This window comes from Muntiacus reevesi, chromosome 3, assembly GCF_963930625.1.
Source record: "Muntiacus reevesi chromosome 3, mMunRee1.1, whole genome shotgun sequence".
NCBI lineage: Eukaryota > Metazoa > Chordata > Mammalia > Artiodactyla > Cervidae > Muntiacus > Muntiacus reevesi.
This window is the reverse complement of record NC_089251.1, coordinates 56676247-56694628: the sequence shown is the minus strand read 5'-3', so window position 1 is coordinate 56694628 and position 18382 is coordinate 56676247. Positions and strand designations below refer to the sequence as shown.

General features: G+C 40.4%; 1 protein-coding gene across 1 annotated transcript in view; it reads left to right on the top strand.

The window, feature by feature from the left end:
- Window positions 1–11608: 11608 nt before the first annotated feature.
- The window catches only part of LOC136162866 (immunoglobulin kappa light chain-like), an 86605-nt gene continuing 79831 nt past the window's right edge, over window positions 11609–18382 (top strand). Inside the window, exons 1-2 of the mRNA XM_065927293.1 lie at window positions 11609–11694; window positions 11885–12179. Of these exons, the coding sequence (XP_065783365.1) occupies window positions 11646–11694; window positions 11885–12179 (344 nt within the window). The 5' untranslated portion in view covers window positions 11609–11645. The remainder of the gene's footprint in view (window positions 11695–11884; window positions 12180–18382) is intronic.

Genomic DNA, 18382 nt, shown 5'->3' with positions numbered 1-18382 from the left:
TTATGTTTTAATTTTTTGGCCAGGAGGCACGTGGGATCTTAGCTCCCTAATAAGGGATCAAACCCACACCCCCAGCATCGGAGGGTGAAGTCTCAACCACTGGACCACCTGGGAAGTCCCAGCTCTTCTTGATTCTGCTCTGTCTCATTTGTCTATTTGTCTGTCTGTGTACCTAGGGTTCACACACTGTTGATCATTGTAGTTTTATAATAATCTAGAAGAATGATATTATAAATCTACTGACTTTATTTTTATTCTTTAAGGTTTTCCTGGTTCTTTGAATTTCCACATAAATTCTAGGATCATCTTTTCAACTTCAAAAACTCCTTTGTGGATTTTAGTTGGATTACATTGACTCTACATGTCAAATTTGTGGAAATAAAATCTTAACAATATTGAATTTTCCAATCTACAGACAAGGAAAAATTCAGGTACTGACCCAGGCTCTGGACTTCAGAAAGAGTCACCATAACCAGCCGGGACAGTTAATTCTCAATAGATACTTAGCCTAGTATTAGCAGAACCCAGTGTAGGTTCCTATGAGCTTCATCAGGAGTGCATTCATCTCTAATTTTGGGCTTTATTCTGGTTCAGTAGATTTGTTTAGGACAAGTACCTTGCCCACAGTTAGAGGCTTGCAGGTTAGAGATACTACAGAGTCACCCGCCTTGGACAACCCTTACATAGTGCTACAGGTCAGGAATAATCCTTTTATGCTATCTGCTGACCCTTGAGTTCAGACTGCACCTGTTGCTTTCTACATTCCCACAACTATTCTTGCAATTACTGTGATGGAGTTCAGGAAAGCAGAGTAAAATTTCATGGAATATGATTATAGCTTGTTTTATTCTGATTTCAACATTCAGTACATGATATTAAATGACAAATCAGGAAAGTTGCAGAAAAAATTAATCCAGAGCTCTATAGCATTTTTTAATTCACCTGCAAATAGTAAGAAAGCCATATACTTTGATTCCTTCTTGGTGATGGTGTTGCCAAAAGCTGTGGTGGATCCGGCTGCTTACCGCTCAAAACCCAATAAACAGTTGAGTTGGTGGAAAGGAAAATTTGTTTTATTTTGTTGGCAACTGGTGGGGGAGGGTGGCACACATCTGTCCAAAGGCCGACCCCTCCCCCCAACCACTGGCAACCAGTGGGGCAAGAGTTTTGTAGACAAAGAAGGAAGGGGCTACACGCAGAAGCAGCACGGTCAGCTCTGACAGTCATCTTCAGATTGGTCACTGATGGTCTGACCAGCCTGGTTGTTTTAGGTACAGTTAATCTTCAGTTCCAGGGCCCATTTTTTTGCATTTCTTTGAGGCCAGTTCTTTGAATTGTGGCAGTTCATGTCCCGGGTACAGTCTGATCATCACGTAGTTACCTTCTTCACTTAGTGTCCTAGTATCTATAAAACAGCTCACAGAATATGGCTGAGAATATTATCTATAGCTCTTGAGAAAGAGCTAAAGGTCCTTGACTATGCTTAATGACTACATTGTTATTTGGTCTCCTTTGATTGTTTTCCTTTGTTTTCATATGTTCTCACTTCTCTAATTAAACTTTTTCTTTGACTAAAGTTTTCCACAGACAAAAGGCAGGCAGAGGACATGGGGGTAGCCCAAGGATCATAGGGTACTACTCCATTTCAACAGTATGACTATATGACCTGTTTATTCTTTTAGGTGTGAGACTATTTGCCATGTTTAAATTTAATAGTGTGGAAAGTGCTGTGACATAACATTCTCCTTCAAAAAATGTGATCACTACTCAAGCACTCTTCCCCAGCAATGCAGAATTTTCCTGCTCCTCACAGATATAACTCACAGAAGTAATGCAAATCTCTACTTCAAAGCCAGGATGATGGTATCCTCCAAAACTCAGTGGGTGTAGATAACTTTTTAATGTGAAATGACTTTGAATTTTAAAAAACCTATTTAACAAGTATTCATAATTCTTAAGGAAATTCTCTGAGAGTGCAGGGATTAGTACTCTGTGCTTTTACTGCTGAGGCCGCAGGTTCAATCCCTGGCTGGGGAACTAAGATCTTGCAAGCCACAAAGTGCAGCCAAAAAATAGCAGTAATAATTGCTAAATACAAAATAATCCAATGACTCTTCCGGGATTGAGTCTGATTTATTGTGTCTCCTCTGTCATGGAAATAAATGGCACCTAATTAAACCTATAAACCCAATAGCCCCCTATCCCTCTAACCAGTACCTGAGGTTTCAACATTTCTTCCCAATACTCAAGTCCACATCCCAGGTCCATTTAGCGTGTCACTCAAAGCAATACCATGCCAAGAAAGACGTTTAGAATAGAATGAACTCTGGAGGAGTCAGAGATTCCCTGACCTGTACATCTGTACAGGTACATCTGTAAAGAAACTGTGAGTATGAGGAAAAGAACAACTTGTAAATCTTTCAGCTATTTTTTCTCCTATTTTATTCCATAATTACAAGAGCAGCAACATCCTTCTGCTTCAACTGCTCGATCTTAATAAGTTTCCTTTGCTTTTTCCCTCAAACTAACAGGAATAATACTGAACCTCTTAGTCATAAGAAAACTGGAAAAACCCAGTGTAGCACTGCTGCTGCTAAGTCACTTCAGTCGTGTCCGACTCTGTGCGACCCCATCCCTGGGATTCTCCAGGCAAGAACATTGGAGTGGGTTGCCATTTCCTTCTCCAATGCCTGAAAGTGAAAAGTGAAAGTGAAGTCACTCACTTCAGTGGGTCCCACTCTTCGAGACCCCATGGACTGCTGCCTACCAGGCTCCTCCATCCATGGGATTTTCCAGGCAAGAGTACTGGAATGGGGTGCCATTGCCTTCTCTGCCAGTATAGCATGGGGATTCCTTAAGCCAGCAATGCTAAAATATTTGAATCACCAGTACACACATATAGACCATATATGTCTAACATAAATAAAAAATAAATCCATGAAGCAGTAATTCTCATTAGTATACACAACATGCACAGGGATCTTCTTTCTATTATAGCTCATTTTATTTTATTGTATTATTCTAATTTATATCATTAAAAAATTGCTCACTGCCCACTAAATTAATTTTTTGATCCATGATTAAATAAAACACTCCATATTACAAAATACCATTCTCAAGCATATGCTTCTTAGTGTGACTTGTTGAAAATGAGGTCCAAAACACTTGAAAAAAACCCTAAAATAGGCCCCAAACTGATAATGGTAGTTTTCCTTATATTATGTCATGGGCTAAGTTTTGGAGACAAAGTGAAAAGATTTTAAAAACTGAATAAGGATTATATAAGAAAGAGAACAACAATGTGACATTCTAGCCTTTCACAGGACAAAATATAATGGGCAGTGGGAGAAAACACATTGAAAGAGTCTGAAGGGTCATGACTATAGATCTATGGACTTTAGAACTGATTGATAAATTAAGATTAAGAGACTTGAGAACCTGTTGGATAAAAGATGACGCTGAACTCCGGCTGTGGATGAAATATACTTAGAATATATAGAAATATACTGTAAAGTATCTAATACTGTTTTCACAATTTCACAAGTGTGGAAGCTGGGGTAAAAAGAGTTTAAAAATTTGATTGATATCATACAACCAAGTAACTTATGGAGCTCCAATCCAACTGAGATGGTTTGACTTCAAGGTTCCATGTGTTAACCACTGTGGTTGTGGATAAAGCTCTAATTCCTGGATGTGCAGAGACTGTCTTACAATTTGGAATAACATCAATAGAGCAGTTTTTTGAGAGAGACAAAAGAAGAGAAAGCAGAGGATTTCTACTTGGCAATGGAGTTACTGTGGTGTGGTCAACTTTGGGGTCCTCAGCTATTCAGTTAGTCTCTGCTTATACCACACCTTCGTTGTTCTCTGCTAGGTTAACCAATGTGTCAATTTTTGGTTTCTTTCTCACTGCATCCCTCAGTTCCCCTGGAAGGTATTGTGAGGACAGGGTGATGGCTGCACAGGAAAGTTGATCCTTAAGGTCTCAGTTCTGATTGGATCTAAGCTTCACTCCATTTAGAAATCTCACAGGACATGATGTCCACTAGATGCTTACAGAAGGAATGGACCCTTTTCTGTATTCTCTAAACCAAGTATATTGTCGTTTTATGTCACTATTTATGGGGAGGTTTAAATTGCTTCTTTAAACTATATTGAATGCATACAGTCTAAAGACTGAGAGCAGTGCCTCTGGTCCTCACTCTGCTCTCTGGTTCCACACAAGGCAAAGAAGCCTGTGTCTATTAGGGTTTTGCGAAGGTGCCTTTATTACACAGCTCTTTCTCCTCTTCCCCAGCACTCTCTCCATCAATTCCAGGAAGAAATAGAAAATATGAACAGACCAGTCACAAGCAATGAAATTGAAACTGTGTTAAAAATCTTCCAACGAACCAAAGTCCAGATCCAGATGGGTTCACAGATGAATTCTATCAAACATTTAGAAAAGATATAGCACTTATCCTTCTCAAACTCTTCCAAAAATGGCAGAGAGTGAAATACCCCCAAACTCATTCTAAGAGGCAGCATCATCCTGATACCAAAAGCAGCAAAGCTTTCACAAACAAGAAAATTACAGGCCAATATCACTGACGAACATAGAGTGGAAAATCCTCAACAAAATACTAGTAAACTGAATCCAACAACACATTAAAGGGATCATACACCACAATCCAGTGGGATTTATCTCACGGATGCAAAGATTCTTCAATATATGCAAATCAATCAATGTGATTCTCCATTCATTCTCTAGTCCACAAGTTTTCTTTCACACGTTTTAGCCTGAAAATGAATGAGTGCTCCTTCTTTGAATCTGACAATCAAGTACTCTATGATTTGTGAAATAGTAATTCTATAATGTTAAATCAATTCTCATTTACTTCTCCAGGAAAGATTTTCTTCATATTGTTTATAACAGATTTCCACATGACCTGACCATACTTCCACCAGATCCCTGTGGAGAGCAGTAATTTCAAAATGCAGCTGACTCCTGGTGACCAAAACTGCTGAAGGTGAAACTCCGAATAAGGAGGGACTGCTCTCATTGACTAAATTTTTATCATGATCAGTAGATATTACAAAACAGTGACAGATTTAAAGTGCCAAAAGGAAAAAAAAGGGGGGGCAACAAGAATTTTATCACGAAACTATCTTTTGAAAACAAAGAAATGTAAAAATAACCCCTAATTTTAAAAAGTGAAGAGAAGTCATTGCTAGCAGGTATGCCTACAAAAATTACAAAAGAAAACCCTTCAGATCAACTGACTCAAATCTACAGGAAGGAATAACAAAGGTAAAGAAGATAGAAACAAAAAATGCTTGCTTCAACTTACATAATGTTCAAGTCCAGGAAAAACCAAACAATTGTGATAGATGTGACAATAACAACTACCTTGTTGCAATCGGAGGAGTCATTATTGACCCAAAAACTCCTTGAGAGAGGTGTTTGGAAAAGATCTGGTCAGTGAACTTATATAAACTTGACTCAGTTGCACAAATAAGATTTCTGCCATTTACCCTGCATCTGTTTTAATCTCAATTTTTTAAAAAGTACAAAGCGAGTACAAAAAGTACAAACATTTATTTCATGGTTTAAATAAACATGAAAAGAGAATAAGCATCACTGAATATTTATGAAACTTAAGCTTATTAAGGAGAAGGCAATGGCAACCCACTCCAGTACTTTTGCCTGGATCGAGGAGCCTGGTAGGCTGCAGTCCATGGGGTCGCTAGGAGTCGGGCAAGACTGAGCGACTTCACTTTCCCTTTTCACTTTCATGCATTGGAGAAGGAAATGGCAACCCACTCCAGGGTTCTTGCCTGAAGAATCCCAGGGACGGGGGAGGCTGGTGGGCTTCCGTCTACGGGGTCGCACAGAGTCGGACACGACTGATGCGACTTGGCAGCAGCAGCAGCAAGCTTATTAAAGAGAAGTGTAAATGTAACTGGAAAAGTACTAAAGAACTAGAAAACTGGCTAAGGAAATGAAGGAAACATTTAATTACATCTCTTTCCCATTGGGAAGCATTGATTTTATCTCTGGTTTTCCCTCAAACACAGACATTTTCTATTTCTCCACCCTCTCGCGAAAGCACTTATCCTCCCATTGGCGCCCTCCACGTGACAGCAAACACCAGGGCATTTGCATTTTGGTCCCTAAGAAAGGACTGAGATAAAACACTTCAGGTGAGAACTTTAAGTCTTAGATAAAAGATCAACTCTAATCTTGCTTTGACTCATCAGATAAACTCTCAAAATGAAATTCTGCTCAGCTCCTGGGGCTCCTCCTGCTCTGGGTCCCAGGTGAGGATGGAGTGGGGATGAGAAGGATGGGGGTGAGTTCTGGGGGCACCACTCCCCTCCATGTCTGTTTTGTCCAAGGGTTAGAGGCATATATTTTATCCTCTGGGAAGAGGCATGTTATGTTTAGGTCTATGAGTCCGAGGAACATTCTAGAAAGAAAAAGGACTTATCCTCTGGTGAAGACTATTACACAGAAAGAGGGGGATGTTGTAGGTGACTTGCAGAGGCCCCTCAGTGCATCACAAATCTTACACTCTTTTTCTAAATTGAATATATTGGGATAGTAGCCAAAATCACAAAATGTTGCTTAACCTGAAATAAATAACAGAAGGAGAGATTATGGCCTTGAGAAAACAGAAAAATCAGGCATGTAAAGATAATATTTCCATAAACAGAGTGGCTTCCCATGTGGCATTAGTGGTAAAGAATCTACCTGCCAATGCAGGAGATATAAAAGACATGGGTTTGATCCCTGGGTTGGAAAGATCCCCCGGAGAAGAGAATGGCAACACACTCCACTATTCTTGCCTGGGAAATCCCATGGACATAGGAGCCTGTCGGGTCATAAGGAGTCAGACGTGACTGAGTGACTAACATATTTTTTTCCCCACCAACTCAGATAATAAAGACACTTGCAAAACCTTCTCTGAGCTCCCTTTATACTAGAATATTTATCAGTGAATTTTTCCTATAGCCAATAACAGGTGCAGTTACTTAGGAAAGATGACCCACTTCATTCATAGGTCTCAGGGCTCAGGAATCCAGTCCAGTGACTTGCAGGTGGGGAGCTCCCTTTGATAGATGGCTTATCTCAGTTATCATACCAGCAGTGTAAGAGGGTTCCCTTTTCTCCACACCCTCTCCAGCATTTATTGCTTGTAGACTTTTGGATAGCAAACACAAAGTTTTAAATTCTGATTGGTCTTTTATTTTACCATCTGTTGCCTTGAAATACACAGAAATTCAAGTTAAAGAATACTTTGTTCTCTTTATAATAGCCAGGACATGGAAGCAACCTAGATGCCCAACAACAGACGAATGGATAAGGAAGCTGTGGTACGTATACACTATGGAATATTACTCAGCCATTAAAAAGAATTCAATTGAATCAGTTCTAATGAGATGGATGAAACTGGAGCCCATTATACAGAGTGAAGTAAGCCAGAAAGATACAGACCAATATAGTATACTAATGCATATATATGGAATTTTAAAAGATGGTAACAATAACCCTATATGCAAAACAGAAAAAGAGACACAGATGTACAGAACAGACTTTTGGACTCTGTGGAAGAAGGCGAGGATGGGATGTTCAGAGAGAATAGCATTGAAACAAGTATACTATCAAGGATGAAACAGATCACCAGCCCAGGTTGGATGCATGAGACAAGTGCTCAGGGCTGGTGCACTAGGAAGACCCAGAGGGATGGGATGGAGAAGGAGGTGGGAGGGGGGATCAGGATGGGGAACATATGTAAGTCCATGGCTGATTCTTGTCAATGTATGGCAAAAACCACTACAATATTGTAAAGTAATTAGCTTCCAACTAATAAAAATAAATGGAAAAAAAATAAAGACTAAGTAATAAAAAATAAATAAAAAATAAAGGCTAAGTTAAAAAAAATACTTTGTAAAAGTAGCCTTTTAAAGAGTTGATTTGGGACTTCTCTGGTGGTATAGTTGATAAAAATATGCCTGCCAATACAAGGGACATGGGCATGGGTTTGATCCCTGGTCCCGAAAGATTCCACGGGCCCCAGGACAGCTAAGCCCATGAGCCACAACTCCTGAAGCCCACGTGCCTAGATCCTGTGCTCGTCAATAAGAGAAGTCACCACAACAAGAAACTCACACACCGCAATGAAGAGCATCCCCCACCCATCGCAACGAGAAAAAACCCATATGCAGCAACGAAGATCCAACACAACAGAAAATTAATTTAAAAGAAAAGAATTGATTTACAATAGAAGAAAATACAGCCTTATTTCCATTCTTATTTTTTCACTACAGAAGTTTCCATATTAGGTAGTGAGTGATTAGTTTCCCAGGCCTGCCATAACCAAGTATCACAAACTTAGAGACCTATGACAATACAAATTTATTCTCTCATAGCTCCAGAGGCAGAAAGTTTAAAATTAATACCCCTGAGGGGTTCTGATCCAGCACCGTTTTCTACAATGACCGTATTTTTTTTTCACTTTTTAAAAAAGTTGGAGTATAATTGCCTTACAATGTTGTGTTCATTTCCACTGTACAATGAAGTGAGTCAGTTATAAGTTCAGTTGCTCAGTCATGTCCGATTTGAGACCCCACAGACTGCAGCACACTGGGCTTCCCTGTCCATCACCAATTCGTGGAGCTTGCTCAAATTCATGTCCATAGAGTCATTGATGCCATCCTACCATCTTATCCTCTGTCATCCCTTTCTCCTCTCGCCTTCACTCTTTCCCAACATCGGGGTCTTTTCCAAAGAATCAGCTATATATATACATATATATCCTCCCTCGGGGACCACCCTCCCCCCCACCCGATATCCCACCCCTCTAGGTCATCACAGAACATTGAGCTGGGCTCCCTAGGCTATACAGCAACTTCCCACTAGCTATCTATTTTACACATGGTGTGTATATATGTCAATGCTACCCTCAATTCATCCCGTACTCCCCTTCCCCGACCCTGTGTCCACATGTCCATTCTCTACATCTGTGTCTCTATTCCTGTCCTGCAAATAGGTTCAGCAGTACTATTTTTCTAGATTCCATATACACGCATTGATATATGACATTTGTCTTTTTCTTTCTGACTTACTTCACTCTGTATGTCAGACTCTAGGCTCATCCACACACAGTGATCATCTTTGATGAAAGCCCAGGAAAATGTCAGTCATAGGTACAGAGACATTAAAAGAGTAGATTTTTTCTCATTATAACACACAGAATTTCCTTTTAAACTGTAGATTCAAGACTATGGCCAGCCAAATACATGATGAAAAAAAGTTGATATGATAAGAATATATAACCATTCAGAAAAAAGATAATATAGTAATATGAAGATATTCCTTGTTCATTCTCTCCTATTATTCCAAGGAAATTTTTCTCTTAAGAAATCCTTTCATTAATCTGGTATATATATTCAAAATGTGATATTCACCAGTCTGTAACAACTGGTTACCAAGTATTTCACATTCACTGCCTGAGGCATGAAATTCTGTTTTCTTGTCTTTTGCCTTAAATAGGACTATTAGCTCTTTAGTTAGAAGAATGAGATTTTTCTAGCCAGATAAATTTCTTTTGACCCAAGTCACTTGAATGCTTTGTAAACTTTAATTCACTAGGTACTGGAGAAAGACAGTTTCTAATACTTGGCTCTAAAATTCTTAAACAGTTAACCAGTTGATAGAACATGACAGATCACTCGAGGTAACTAAAGTCCATGATGTTTTGGGGAGAAAACTTGAAGATCAATACTAATGGGGATGAAAGCTGTTTCCTTCTATCAATTAGCTAGGAGAAAATCAAGCACGATGCCCATTCACCTCCCAGAGACTGATTTGCACATACATCTCCACTTTGTCAGGGTCTCTAATGCTTTCTGAGAAAGACAAGACATCTACACTGGGTAAAGTAGGCATCCTTAAGCCAGTGCCCCTTAAGTTTTTAGATCACAGTTAATCACATATATGGGCTTTCCTGGTGGCTCAGATGGTAAAGAATCTGCCTGCAGTGAGGGAGACTCGGGTTCGATCTCTGGGTTGGGAAGATCCCCTAGAGTAGAGCATGACAACCCACTCCAGTATTCTTGCCCGGAGAATCCCATGGACAGAGGAGCCTAGCTACAGTCCATGGGGTTGCAAAGAGTCGGATACAGCTGAGCGACCAAGCACAGCACAGCACATACATATACACAACAGAGGTATAATACATATTTAAACATCCACAAAACAGACTTACCATAAGACCATACCACATACTCGTTTTCCACTCCATTCCATTTTATTCCACTATTCTACCTATTGTCATTAAACTATCTGGTCATGACACTCTAAATCTAGGTCCCCAAACCCCAGGCCATGGAATGCTACCAGTCCGAGGCCTGTTAGGAACTGGGCCACACAGCGGGAGATGGGGGGGCAGGCAAGTGAGCAAAGCCTCATCTATGTTTACAACTGCTCCTCATTGCTCACCTTACTGCCTGAGGTCCATCTCCTGTCAGATCAGCACAGAATTAGATTCTCATAAGAGTGCAAACCCTACTGCACTTGAATCATCCCCAAACTACTCCCCCTACCCCATCCTTGGAAAAAAATTTTTCCATGAAACTAGTTCAGTTCAGTTCAGTCACTCAGTCATGTCCGACTCTTTGCGACCCCATGAATCGCAGCACGCGAGTCCTCCCTGTCCATCACCAACTCCTAGAGTTTACTCAAACTCATGCCCATCGAGTCAGTGATGCCTTCCAGCCATCGAATCCTCTGTCGTCCCCTCCTCCCCCTGCCCCCAATCCTTCCCAGCATCAGGGTCTTCTCCAATGAGTCAACTCTTCACATGAGGTGGCCAAAGTACTGGAGTTTCAGCTTCAGCATCAGTCCTTCCAATGAATACCCAGGACTGATCTTCTTTAGGATGGACTGGTTGGGTCTCCTTGCAGTCCAAGAGACTCTCAACCAGTACTTGGTGCCAGAAAGATTGGGGACTGCTACTCTAAATTAATTAATTTCTTGGCCCGTAAACAGATAAGATCCTCCATTTTAAAATATGGCCCTAGGGAATAGACTTCTAAGCGTGACATGTTATAAAGGCCCTGAATTAAAAGCCTGAAAAAACTTTACTGGAACAAATGCAAAAGTCAAAGCAGTACTTTCTCCTTATTGTAAATCATGAGGCAAGTGTTAGAGAAATGCAGAAAAGATTAAAAAGGATCTATGAAGTTAGAACCAATATTTCACACCCATCTCGAGAGCTTGATAGCTCATATAATACACAGTAGGTTCAAATTAAAGTTTAAATCTTAGAGATCTATGTAACTATCTTTCTTTATAAATTTTTAGAAGACCTTCCTATTGTAATTAGATTTTAGACCAGTACACAAAATGTAGAGATGATTTTATCTTACAAATACCAGAGAGAGACCCCTGGGACTGAATGTGGATCTGTGATGTGAGCACCCAGGAGGCCCTGAGGACCACAGCAGCACTGGCTCTGCAGCTGCAAGGACAGAACTGCTTAACCCCTCATGATTTGCATGCTTTCTCCAGAGTCCATTTCTGCTCTTCAGAATCCTCATAAATAGGCTGGTAAGGGATTCTGGGCAAGAATAAAGAACCTCAGGCAGGACCTGGATGAAACATGGGTGTCCTGACTCAGCTCTCCTGCCTTCTGTTCTTCTGGTTCCCAGGTGAGAAGGGGATACACCCTGGAGATGATGGGTCTTCTTCCCTGCTAACTAGGAAATCCTACCCAGGGTCTCTGTGTATCTCTGACCCCCAATCCCTTCTTGGAGACCCCAGTGCAGCTAAACTCTGCTAAGAGACAAGTAGCATGGGATTTGTTAACCATGGTGACTTTATGCTTTGCTTCCTTCTCAGCTGCCAGTGGGAAAGCTGTGCTCCACCAGACTCCAGCCTACATCGCTGTGCCCCTAGGAGAGAGCATCTCCATCACTTGCAGGGCCAATCAGAGTGTTAGTGATTACTTAAGCTGGTATAAGCAGAAACCTGGCCAGGCTCCCACTATTCTCATCTATGATGCTGATAACCAATATAGTGGTGTCCCAGGGAGGTTCACTGCGACTCAATCTGAGACAGAATTTGTTTTCACAATCAGCAAGGTAGAGGCTGATGATGCTGCCATGTATTACTGCCATCAGGATTATTTGCTTCCTCTCACGGTGTTACAGTCCCGAACATAAACCGTCCTCCCAGGCCAGTTATGTGCTGAGAGTTTGTGGTTACAGCAGCTGCACTGTGCCACGTGGTCTGTTCAGAGCTGCAGGGTTTACTTTGAGGAAGGATTTGCAGGGTGCAAGGATAATCCTTGCAAGGGACTTCAGTCCTTTGAACGCTTCCTTTCACAACACAAAACCCTCCAACCTCTATTTAATTTATTCTGAAAAGAGATTTCCATTTCAGGCCTGCAGAGGAGTTTGTCCACAACATGGTCTTTTCACAGTGTGTAAAAAGTTTATTATTATTATCTTCTTATTGAGGTATAGTTGTGTGATATGTGTTTCTGGTGTACAACATAGATTCACAATTTTTTAAAGTTATATTCATTTATGTGAAAATCTCTCAGTCGTGTCTGACTCTTTGTGACCCCATGAACTGTAGCCCGCCAGGCTCCTCTGTCCATGAAATTCTCCAGGCAAGAATACAAGAGTCGGTTTCCATGCCCTACTCCATGAGTCTTCCAGACACAGAGATTGAACCCGAGTATCCTGCTTTGCAGGCAGATTATTTACAGTCTGAACCACCAGGGAAGCTCTACATTCATTTATAGTTATTGTAAAATATTGACTCTTTTCCTTGTGTTGCACAATATATCCTTGTAACTTATATTTTTAAGTTTTTATTTTGTATTGGGGAATAATCAATTAACAGTGTTATGATAGTTTCAGGTGAACAGCGAAGAAACTCAGCCATACATATACACATATCCATTCTCCCCCAAACTCCCCTCCCATTCAGGCTGCCACATAACATTAAGCAGAGTTCCATCAGGGCACAGTCTTTGAATCTTTTCTCTGAAAAGCACTCTGAGAAGTATTTTTAAAGACAGAAAACTAGACCAACAAAAGAACCCATATTCAAGGAATATGACTATTTCTACTACTGTTACTATTACAAATTCAAGGAAATATGACTATTTCTCCTACTGATACTATTACTACTACTACTAACAGTAATAAACACAAACAATAACATGGCCAATTGCCATTTAATGAAGTCTTCAGTCAGTTCAATCACTCAGTTGTGTCCAACTCTTTGCGACCCCAAGAACTGCAGCACGCCAGGCCTCCCTGTTTATCACCAACTCCTGGAGTTTACTCAGACTCATGTCCTTTGAGTCAGTGATGCCATCCAACCATCTCATCCTCTGTCGTCCCTTCCTCCTCCCACCTTCAATCTTTCTGAGCATCAGGGTCTTTTTAAATGAGTCAGTTCTTTGCATCAGGTGGCCAAAGTATTGGAGTTTCAGCTTCAGCATCAGTTCTTCCATTGAAGACTTCCATTCAGGATTGATTTTCTTTAGGATGGACTGGTTTGATCTCCTTGCAGTCCAAGGGACTCTCAAGAGTCTTCTCCAACACCACAGTTCAAAAACATCGATTCTTCTGTGCTCAGGTTTCTTTATAGTCCAACTCTCACATTCATACATGACCACTGGAAAAACCATAGCTTTGACTAGATGGACTTTTGTTGGCAAAGTAATATCTCTGCTTTTTAATATGCTGTCTAGGTTGGTCATAGCTTTTCTTCCAAGTAGCAAGTGTCTTTTAATTTCATGGCTGCAGTCACAATCTACAGTGATTTTGGAGCCCAAGAAAATAAAGTCTGTCATTGTTTCCATTGTTTCCCCACCTATTTCCCCATCTAGGTACCATGATCTTAGTTTTTTGAATGTTGAGTTTTAAGCCAACTTTTTCACTCTCCTCCTTCACTTTCATCAAAAGGCTCTTTAGTTCTTCTTTGCTTTCTGCTATAAAGATGGTGTCATCTGCATGTCTGAGGTTATTGATATTTCTCCCAGCAATCTTGATTCCAGCTTTTGCTTCATCCAGCCCAGTTTCTCATGATGTGCTCTGCATATAAGCTAAATAAGCAAGGTGACAATACACAGCCTTGATATACTCCTTTCCCTATTTGGAACCAGTCCATTGTTACATATCTAGTTCTAAATGTTTCTTCCGGACCTGCATACAGATTTCTCAAGAAGCAGTTCAGATGGTCTGGTGTTCCCATCTCTTGAAGAATTTCCCATATTTGTGGTGATCCACACAGTCAAAGGCTTTGGCATAGTCAAGAAAGCAGAAATAGATGTTTTTCTGGAACTCTCTTGCTTTTTCGATGATCGAACAAATGTTGGCAATTGACCTCTGGTTCCTCTGCCTTTTCTAAACCCAGCTTGAACATCTGGAAGTTCACCATTCATGTACTGTTAAAGCCTGGCTTAGAGAATTTTGAGCATTACTTTGCTAGCGTGTGTGATGAGTGCAGTTGTGCAGTAGTTTAAGCATTCTTTGGCATTGCCTTTCTTTGGGACTGGAATGAAAATTGACCTTTTCCAGTCTTGTGACCACTGCTGAGTTTTCCAAATTTGTTGGCATATTTAGTGCAGCACTTTCACAGCATCATCTTTCAGGATTTGAAATAGCTGAACTGGAATTCCATCACCGCCATTAGCTTTGTTCATAGTGATGCTTCCTGAGGCCCACTTGACTTCACATTCCAGGATGTCTGGCTCTAGGTGAGTGATCATACCATCATGATTATCTGGGTCATGAATATCTCTTTTGTATAGTTCCTCTGTATATTCTTGCCACCTTTTCTTAATATCTTCTGCTTCTATTAGGTCCATACCATTTCTGTGCTTTATTGAGCCCATCTTTGCATGAAATGTTCCCTTTGTATCTCTAATTTTCTTGAAGAGATCACTAGTCTTTCCCATTCTATTGTTTTCCTCTATTTGTTTGCATTGATCACTGAGAAAAATTTTCTTATCTCTCCTTGCTATTCTGTGGAACTCTGCATTCAAATAGGTATATCTTTCCTTTTCTCCATTAGGAAGCTTCCATAAGCCTCTTATCCTTCTTCATCAGAGGGTAGACAGACTGAAAATTACAATCACAGAAAACTAACCAATCTGATCACATGGACCACAGTCTTGTCTAACTCAGTGAAACTATGAGCCATGCTGTGTAGGGCCACTCAAGATGGACGGGTCATGGTGGTGAGTTCTGACAAAATGTGGTCCACTGTAGAAGGGAATGGCAAACCACTTCAGTATTCTTGCCTTGAGAACCCCATGAACAGTATGAAAAGGCAAAAAGATAGGACATTGAAAGATGAACTCCCCAGGTCGGTAGGCACCCAATATGCTACTGGAGATCAGTGGAGAAATAGAAAGAATGATGCGACGGAATCACAGCAAAAATAATACCCAGATCTGGATGTGACTGGTGATGGAAGTAAAGTCAGATGCTGTAAAGAGCAATATTGCATAGGAACCTGGAATGTTAGGTCCATGAATTAAGGCAAATTGGAAGTGGTCAAACAGGAGATGGGAAGAGTGAACATCAACATTTTAGGAATCAGCGAACTAAAATGGACTGAAATAAGTGAATTTAACTCAGGTGACCATAATATCTACTACTGTGGGCAAGAATTCCTTAGAAGAAATGGCATAGACATCATAGTCAACAAAAGAGTCTAAAATGCAGTACTTGGATGCAGTCTCAAAAACGACAGAATGATCTCTGTTTGTTTCCAAGGCAAACCATTCAGTATCACAGTAATGCAAGTCTATGCCTCGACCAGTAATGCTGAAGAAGTTGAAGTTGAATGGTTCTATGAAGACCTACAAAACCTTATAGAACTAACACCCCCAAAAGATGTCCTTTTCATTATAGGGGACTGGAATGCAAAAGTAGGAAGTCAAGAAATACCTGGAATAACAGGCAAATTTGGCCTTAGAGTACAGAATGAAGCAGGGCAAAGGCTAACAGAATTTTGCCAAGAGAACGCACTGGTCATAGCAAACACCCTCTTCCAACAACCCAAGAGAAAACTCTACACATGGACATCACCAGATGGCCAATACCAAAATCATATCGATTATAGTCCTTGCCGCCAAAGATGGAGAAGCTCTATATAGTCAGCAAAAACAAGACCAGGAGCTGACTGTGGCTTAGATCATGAACTCCTTATTGCCAAATTCAAACTTAAATTGAAGAAAGTAGGGAAAATCACTAGACCATTCAGGTATAACCTAAATCAAATCCCTTATGATTATACTGTGGAAGTGACAAATAGATTCAAGGAATTAGATCTGATAGACAGATTGCCTGAAGAACTATGGATGGAGGTTTGTGACATTGTACAGGAGGCAGAGATCAAGATCATCTCCAAGAAAAAAAAAGCAAAAAGTTTGTCTGAGGAGACCTTACAAATAGCTGTGAAAAGAAGAGAAGCGAAAGACAAAGGAGAAAAGGAAAGATATGCCCATTTGAAAACAGAGTTCCAAAGAATAACAAGGAGAGATAAGAAAGCCTTCCTCAGTGATCAGTGAAGTCTTAGAGATTTACTAAGTGTTGAATATTGTAGCAAGGACCTATTCACCTGTGGCAATTATCTGATAATAACCCATCTAATGATGAAAAATCATTAGTGCTTAGAGCTACTTAGAAGACTTAGAGCTTAAGTTACTCAAGGTACTAGTGGTTTTAAAGGAAGAAGATGGGAAAAAATCCCTGTTAATCTGACTCCAGGAGATCTTCCTGACCCAGAAATCAAGCCCACATCTTCTGAAGCTCCTGCATGGCAGGTGTATTCTTTACCACTGCGCCACTGGGGAAGCCCACAGTTTCTGCTGGTACTAGGCAAACTAGGTTTTCTGGTTGAAGTATAGAAGATTCTGGCTGGACCTGCAGTTGATGGTGATCTTCCTCTCCTGCAGACATGGCTAAGGAACTTTGAGATTGGGTCTTCATGATGTCCCCAGAGACACCTGCAATCACAATGGAATGGCGATCATACATTGCATCATTCATATACTAAAGCATATATATATATATATATATATATATATATATATATATATATATATATATATATATATATATAATGTAGGGTTTGCTCTTTGTCATAACTAATTACACCATTTAAGTAAAATGATTTGCTCATTTTGCATGGTAAAATCATTTAGTTTTATAAAGCTCCTTCTACCCTAAATCTCTCACCTGAGACCCAGAGGGCCAGGAAGATAAAGAGTTATGGCTGTGGCATTATCTTGCTACTGCTCACTCATCTGACACACTCAGACTTCATCTTCAGGAAACCCCTTTTTTAGAGCCCTGAGCATCCTAATTAGAGCTCCAGGAGCCTAGGCAAAAGCATCAGAGCATGACATCAAAAGTACCTGTGCAGGGAGCTGTGAAGACAAATAATGAACGATGTAAAGAAGGAGACAAAAATATCACTACTCCAGGAAATGTGAGGTCTATGAGAGGCTCAGCAACCAAACTGAAACTGTGATTTCTCAATACCATTCAGCAAAAATTCCTAAATGAAAAATTTTCTTGATATTGCTATACTTTTTCAAACCAACTGAAGAAAGCCTGAAAACATGAATTAATTTATGTGCTCAGTCTCTCAGTCGTGTCCAACTCGTTGCAACCTCATGGACTGTAGCCCACCAGGCTCCTCTGTCCATGGAGTCTCCCAGGCAAGAATCTAAGATGCCCTATCTTATTATGGACTCCATATTCCACATGGGTCTTCCACCTTCATCTTCCTATGTGACTGCTTCCTCATCACCCTTGGGTTCTAATATCCTAAATCCAAGACTCTCTTAGGATCTTGAAAAGATTTTGTGATAGAATAGGGCAAAAAGCAGTTTAAGGAACATAGTATTAATAGATGCAAGGGTATAATTGGGCATTTGGTCTAGGGAAGGCCTCAGTTTCTAAATAAGAAGATCTTGGGGAAAGACAGGATAGAAAGCATGAGGAGTAATATGCAGAATGCAGGGAACATCTAGCATAAATATGTGTAATCAGTTCAGTCGCTCAGTTGTGTCCAATGCTTTGTGACCTCATGGACTGCAGCACACCAGGCTTCCCTGTCCATAGTCAACCCCCAGAGCTTGCTCAAACTCATGTCCATCAAGTCATTGATGCCATCCAACCACCTCATCCTCTGTCATACCCTTCTCCTCCTGCCTTCAATCTTTCTGAGCATCTGGGTCTTTTCAAATGAGTCAGTTCATTACATCAGGTGGCCAAAGAATTGGAGTTTCAGCTTCAGCATCAGTTCTTCCAATGAATATTCAGGACTGATTTCCTTTAGGATTGACTGACTTGACCTCCT